The sequence below is a fragment of the Danio rerio genome, chromosome 12 (genome assembly GCF_052040795.2).
Source record: "Danio rerio strain M-AB ecotype USA chromosome 12, GRCz13ab, whole genome shotgun sequence".
Classification (NCBI taxonomy): domain Eukaryota; kingdom Metazoa; phylum Chordata; class Actinopteri; order Cypriniformes; family Danionidae; genus Danio; species Danio rerio.
Window position 1 is genome coordinate 14,124,572 of NC_141032.1, and position 7,929 is coordinate 14,132,500.

At 32.8% G+C, this 7,929-nt stretch overlaps 1 protein-coding gene across 1 annotated transcript in view; it reads left to right on the forward strand.

Annotated features, from left to right (window-relative positions):
- Positions 1-6,433, forward strand: part of drosha (drosha ribonuclease III) — a 44,031-nt gene extending 37,598 nt beyond the window's left edge. The window contains 4 exon segments of the mRNA NM_001110472.1: positions 774-877; positions 2,016-2,108; positions 4,077-4,123; positions 6,124-6,433. Of these exon segments, the coding sequence (NP_001103942.1) occupies positions 774-877; positions 2,016-2,108; positions 4,077-4,123; positions 6,124-6,239 (360 nt within the window). The 3' untranslated portion in view covers positions 6,240-6,433.
- Positions 6,434-7,929: the final 1,496 nt, after the last annotated feature.

Consider the following 7,929-nt stretch of genomic DNA (forward strand, 5'->3'; position numbering starts at 1 on the left):
TGTATTACGTACTGTACTTTAGTGACAAGCTGGACTGAGCCAGGGCTATTACAGTGATAATTTCTGCTTGTCTCCTACAAAAACAGCTTTTGCATACAATGCATTATGTTCTGAACGTTTACAATATGTTTGCAGCAGATGGACGCGAGTCGCTTTCTGTATGTCTAAAACCAAAAGATTCAGTTTTTTCAGATTTAATTATTAGTAAGTACCCCTAAAGTAATTGATACTACTACGTTAAATTTTTGTGATTATAAGGAACCTCTATATGTTACAACTCAGGAGAGGAATATTAATTGGAATTAAACAAACTTTTTTTTTTTATGTCCTGCTTCTCATAAGTCAAACTATTAAATTTAAGGCCAAATCACATTTAAACTTTGCATACCTGATTTTCATATAAATAATAACTCTCTTAAATGTAATAATCTACTTTTGAAGTAAGTTTTTACTAAGTTTTGGGTGAAACTGAAATTTTTATCTTAAAGCTATTAAACTTTCTTTATTCTGTTGAACATAAAATAAACTTCTACAGAAGAAAGAAACTAATAAGGGTAAAATATATAAATTATAAAAAAGTACAATTTAAATTTTGGGTTTCTATCCCTTTAAACACTTTTAAATTTGCTTGAGACATTTTCATTTAATTTTTGAACAGTGAAAATGACTAAATAGAAGACAATAATTCCTTCTGTAAATATTTTAATTTGGAAGTCACTGAACGTTAAAAATAAATAAATACGTCTGTTTAATTTGTTTATTTATTGTTTCAGGAGTTCATCTTGAACCAGGATTGGAACGATCCAAAATCACAGCTGCAGCAGTGCTGTCTAACCCTGCGGACAGAAGGCAAAGAGCCAGATATTCCTTTATACAAGTAAGAAGCATGTTTCCATAAACATCAATTAATTTCTTTGGTATTCATCTCTCTCTTCTTTCTGTTTTAAGATAATTATAATGAACCTAAAAAGTATATGGAATATAGATGTCTGGTCATAGTGAATGAACATCAAGGGAATATTTTTTTTCGCTTGTGAAAGCATTTAAACTCCATTTTATTTATGTATAATGGAGTTTAAACCCTAACATTTTATTTTGTGCTTTGTTATTTTTCCTTTCTACATCAGTCTGCACCCCATACCCATAATGACAGAGCAGAATTCGATTTGTGATGACTTTTACATTTTTTAAAAATGAAAAAAACGTCATTCATCACATTGCCTACATTTACGTCACGTTTCTCTTGGTCACCTTTTGAGACTTTTAATCTGAATAAAAGATGCATTGATTGTTCTCTTTATTTTAGTCCAAGGAATTTAGGCAAGCATCCCCTATTGTTGTGATTATTGATTAATCGATTGATTATTGTATTTATTTAAGAGTATTGGAGGCCTTTCAACATGACAGTGATCTTAAGTGACTCCAGATTCTATTCTTGATCCGAAAATGTCTTAAAGATACCCCACTAGAGCATCTTTGGGGAGTTTGCTATATAGTAGAAAGCGCTTTATGTGACTATATACAAAAATAAAGTTATGGTCACATTTTTGATACACAATTTACGCCTTTAACAAACCATTAACATAGAACTTTTAGCTCAAAAACTACTAATTATCTGCTTATTAATAGTTGGTAAGTAGTAGTTGGATTTAGGAATTGTGTAGGATTGTAAAATAAGATCTTAAGTACATAAGTACTAATAAACAGTTAATATATTAATAATAGGCAGGTAATAAGCCATTATACATTATGTGAATAATGTGTTAACTCAAACTAAAGTGTTACCAAAGTTATATATTTAACCGTTTATTGGTAGCTTTTAATGTATGTGTATAATGTAAGTATAATTTACATTTTTGGGTCTTCAGCTTTTTAAAATCTTATTTAATCTTTTTTCTTTTTTTTTTTTGTCTTTTTAATTCCTTTAATCTGATGTAATGATAGTATGACAAATCTATAGCTCCATATAATTGTGCCATTTAAGTTTGTTATTATTTTTTTCCTTTTATCTATAGAACACTTCAAACTGTTGGACCCTCACATGCCAGGACCTACACGGTGGCAGTGTATTTTAAAGGTGAAAGGATTGGCTGTGGAAAAGGACCAAGGTACTAATAAACATAAATTTTTACCATATCATTCCTAGATCACTGCATATAATGTCTTGTAAGTTTTGACATCATAGAAAAAATGGGAAAGTATGTCATTCTCTTTGAACTTGCTATATCTAGTGCAGGGTTACCAGGTCTTTGTAACAAAACTAACCCAATAGATGAATTACCAACCTACGTCACACAGGTCCCCGGTTACAAAAAAAAGACCGCCTGCAATAGCAAACACGTCGTGTTGTGCGGTAGGATGCCAAATTCTAAAAATAGAAAACTTAAATTTTACCTTAAACCAAACTGCTTTAATGCCAACTGCAGACGTCTTTGGTAAAATGGGAGCTGAATAAAGTGACGCCCTTATTAGAAATGCTCGACTCTGCAGTTCTCATGTTATATCAGATAAGTTCATGCTATGCTGAATCGTACACATTACTCGTTTTTGGTTGCAGAAATGATTTCAGCAAAAACAGTTGCATACGGTTAATTAAACTGCAGACACTGAATGATAAGAATGAAACGTGAAAGTATAAGTTATTAAGGTAAAGTTGGTTTTATATTCAAACATTCATTCAGTGACAACTTGTGACACACTCCCTATATTGTTTAACACTGTACTTTGAATATTCGGTCTGAAATAACCTGCAAGTATGACTTGAAAACAACATTAACACTTTATTTGACTGAACAACGTTGTACTTTGATGGTCATTGGCTGCTAATATGATTTCGCTATTTAGAGTTTGCAAATAATACTTTTATGAAATTATTTTATCGAGGAGAAAGTCCGAATGTGCGAATATAAAACCAATTTCGCTGTCAGAATGCAGTTGTTTTGCTTGTTGATGATTTATTACCCAGGCCTTTGTAGGGATTGAATATTCTAAAATTAAGCAATGTGTTAACTTTATTCATTAGTCAATAATCATCTTTAATAAAAATAATGAGAAATAGGATGATGAGAAAAGGATAAACGTTGAGTCATGCTAAGACTAATTGGAAGGTAGAAATCCAAATCCTTTACCTTGTACAGCTTTATCTACTTTCCTTGTCTTTGGCTGGGCAGAAACGCAGTTTTTAGCACTACAAAGTGTTGAATCTGGTAATCTTGCACATGATCACACAGAACAACTTTGTTGGCATCCAAAGAATTGTAAGCCTTTAACTTCTTCTCCTGTAAAATCACTTGGAGCTTCAATGAGATTGTATATTTCGGGCTGGATGCTTGGCCATTTCATCTTATCCGATATTTATTGGAAGGGTGCTATCGCAAATGGATCTGTCAGATGAACGCCGCTCACTTTAACGTTGATTTTACCGAATCACTCTGCTTATCACTGGGTGTTATAATACACTGAAAGCATTATGTAAATAATATAATATGTAATTATTATATCTTATTTCTAAGACAACAACAAACTCTGTACTGCATCGGATGTCATTCCCTTGCTGTAAACGCTAGCGCTCCCGTTTTTTTCTGCCACCTCAATGCGAGTGCATCCTAAATGTTTACAAACATGGTAATTCGTCTATTGCAATCCCATTCCAAATAGTGTGTGACATTTCGTGCTAATTTAGAAACATTACTATGTATTGATTTAATAGATGATGGCTAATTATGCTTTTTAACAGTTCTTGTTGACTGAGCCAAAAATACACATGTAAGTTGTAACTGTGCAAAAGGTGATGTGATATATTTGTGAAACATTTCGTAATTGTGACAATATAATAGTTCTATTATTTAAAATTAAATTAGCACAGTAACAAGTGTTTTGTTTCTGTATGTACATGGCTCTAATTATGATAGTTTCAATAGAAGTGTTGAAGGTCAGGTATTTAAAATGAGAGTTCTAAGTAGATGAAAACTCCTATTCACTTGGTTCTTAATTAGCTGGTTTGTAATTAGGTCAGTACAATAGTGATGATCCATTGTTTGTGATGCTGAGCATTTATAACTATTTAATTCCAACAGCATTCAGCAAGCTGAGATGGGGGCAGCCATGGATGCTCTGGAGAAATGTAAGTTACTTTTAATACCTAATGTGTTTAACTCATGTTTAGCATATATATATATAGATACAGAGATTAATTTGACCTTGTTTGTTGCATACACAAGCACCTTGAAGAGATGGTTCACCAAAATAAAAAATTACTTTAACTCTCCCTAGGACTAGGGCTGCACAATATACTGTTTGAGCATCGTTATCGCGATATGTGTATCTACAATAGTAAAAAAGTTTTTGTGCTTAGATATTGTGTTTTAATCCGGCTACCACGACAAATATATTTCAAACCTGTGGAAAGTACTGTAATTTATACAGTTTTTTTATAAGGTGGTGTAATAAATACATTTAAATTTTTATTAAGTGTTGTTCACATTAAATAATAATAATAACATTATTATTATTATTAATATTATTATTATAAAAAAACATTGGTTTAAAAAGTATTTTGTGACACCCATATCCATCATTAACTCTGCACTGAACTGAGGCATTCATTTTAGGCCTATATAAACTATAAAATGTCTATGCAAATTAATGCAAAACTACATGTAAAATATGTATAAAAAAAAAACAAATTATTACTTACTACACAGTGTTTCCTCTAGGACTTTTTCCGGCTGTGGTGGCAGACCTTTTACACAGATCTACCAATTACAGTATCTATGGCGTTATTTCAATGACAAATGTCGTGAATGCAGCATTACAAGTCGAGATCGCATTTATGTAATACAAGCATGCTTGCGTGCCGATTTCCTCTGTTCGTGGACAACTTTTCTTGTTTGCTCTCAAATAAACGCTGCTGAAGTGCGATTTAGTGCATTTATGTAATGAGCATGTCTCCACCATTTATTAGATTTGCTAGGAATATTTATGAATGACTTTGACAGACCTACAGAGCGGCATTAATGCATCCTAAAGTAAAGTGAAACGGCCATAAACTCCAGGACGATAAAGTCATTGTATGCAGAACCATAGACCTTAATCTACAAAGTATTATGAAAACTGTGTTCATCTTACCTGAAAGCTACTTTGTGTTTGCTGGCCTCACACAGGCCGGTCAGTCAGTCAGCATGTCACCGTAAAGGATTAAATAATGCACAGCACTACTGCGATTACAAAAAAGTTTCCGCTGTTATAATTCACCTACCTTTTAATATGTTTTGGAGCAACCATATCCCACTTTTTAAAAAAACAACAACGAGTGAATGTTTTGAGCGAGAAGCTGTAATGTAGCTGTGGCGGGATGAATTTTAGTGTGGCACCCTGCCATGAAAGAATGAATGTAGCAGAAACCATGCGATCGCCTATAAAACCCTTGTCTAAAACCCTGATTTATTTGTTTATTTATTTAGGCCTACTTATTTGTAGGTATGTTTGTACTTTATTTTGTTTGTCTTTTATTGCTTAAATTTTACTTTCCAAAATAAATCCTCAATTCATTTAAGTTTACAATTATAATAAAGCTTGTTAAAAGGTTTTTGATGAATAATAAAGGAATTATAATGCTTTGTTTTATTTTTTCATCTTTATTTACGAGTAGCAAATTATTTACAGGTACTGTATATTTCTCTCCGTTCGCATCCGGTCCCTTTTTTCCCCCTGGCGACGTAGTTGCAAACTGCGGTTATACCTAAAAACATGTTCTTACTCCTTTAGTGGGGCCGCATTAATGATCTTTAAAGTGTCAGCCACTGTATATGGAAACTGTTTGTCTCAAAGTTCATTACTTGCATAGTGAAGCCCATAATTACCCTTGAATTTCATTTCATAAAACTTTAAGCAAGTTTATATACTTATTCAATGCTGTGTGTGTCTTTGTGTAATTGGCAGTAAGTACTGCTGACTCGAGCGCATACAAGTAAAACTTTAAAAAGACGATTGCAATCCACTGAAATGTTTAGTTTTTTTTATCCCCCCAAATATGGAAGTAATGCTTTGATGAAGCAGCCATTATAGTCCTAAAGTTTATGAAAGTCTTTTTCTATATCCTGATCTTTTCCTCACCCTCTACAGATAACTTTCCTCAGATGGCTCATCAGAAACGCTTCATCGAAAGAAAGTACCGTCAAGAACTGAAGGAGATGAGAAGAGAGCGAGAGAGACAGGAGAGAGATAGTGATGAAGGATAGAACAGCAGAAAGTGGAGAAGGAAAAGCATGTCTTAGGTAGAGTTGCAGGGAGTAAGTCAGACAACAGCAGGCAGAGGAAAGCAAGTATGTTTTAATTTTGGTGTTTTGTTGTTCTGTGTATAAATCTGTGTTTGTTTAATCAATTCATATTAATAAGGTTTTAAAAGATTAAAATTTACATTAACTAACCATCAGTTTTTGGTGTATATGTGTTGTTATGGTCTTGGTCATTGGCTTTTTTTATGCACCTATTATTCAAAACAATGCCTTGGTATTTCCTTTTCTGTTTGGTTAAAATTACAAAATAATTTCAAAATGAGAAGCAATAATGTGCTTGTATGAAAGCAGGGCACATTTGAATAAAAAGAATGTGTGTGTTTGGTGTATACGTCAATAATATAAAACTACACTAATGTTGATTTACTTGCACAAGCAAACAATTAGAGATAAACATTTGTTATTTATTACAAATGATGACAAAAGTTTAAAGACACTTTATATATGTGACTCATCACACATCATCTGAAATTTAACAAACAAGTAAATTCAGTTGTTAAATCCAGTTTTTCCATTTACGACTTGTGGAAAGTCATTTCTCTCTTTAAGTGACTTTGTAAAAAGGTGACCCATGCTTTTATTTTGGGAAGACTTGACTATTGCATCTCTCTATATGTGGGTATTAGTTAAAATGCCCTAAATATATTGCAATTAGTCCAAAATGCAGCTGCGAGACTTCTGACCGGGACTCACAAGTATAAGCTCATATCCCCAAGTCTCTCCTCTGTGGGCTGCCCGTCTGTTAGGTCACGGATTGATTTTAAGCTATTAATTTTTTTTAATCCTTAAAAGATCTGGCACCACCTTACTTATCCGACCTCCTACATGTATATAATCCTGGTAGGTCACTAAGTTCTGATCAATTTATTCTTTCGGTATCAAGGACCCAGTGTAAGCAAAGTGGGGATCGGGCTTTTGCTGTTATCGCCCCAAAACTCTGGAATGGGCTTCCATCCCACATCAGACACGCTCCAACTCGATCTGTTTTTAAAAAGCTTCTGAAACTCCATCTTTGTTTTTTAGCATTTGAGCCTTTTTAGTGTTGAGGGGTTTGCCTTTTTTATGTTTTAATTGTATGTGTGAGATGCAGGTTTTATTTTAATTTGTATTGATTGTGTTCAGCACTTTGGACAACATTGTGTTGTAAAAAAATGTGCTATATAAATAAAAAATAAAAAAAAACATTATAATACTGCTTAGCCATTACAGTTCATGTTTATTAACCTTCATGGATTTAATGAAAATTGATGTTGTCATTTCTTGATGTTGCGTATCTCCCTCCTTGATCTAGATTCCTGCATACTTATAGAACTAAATTCTATAACATAAGGAACAATTGACTCCTGCCATATATTTCAAACTCTCGAGTTTGTGAACAATACCCAGACATATACATCAGCAAATCCTATAACAAGAGTCTCATTGTACTCGAGATAAGAGACGAAAAGTAATAGGGCTGGGCAAAATTGCAAAAAAAGTATCACAATATGAGTTTTATATCATTCCAAATAGAAAACTATTGAATATTTTTTACAATACATCTAGGAATATTAGGACTTTTTATTTAATCACTTTATTTTAATTTACCAACATTACTAAACCAATTAGTTTTTATAGTCAAAAACAAATATCC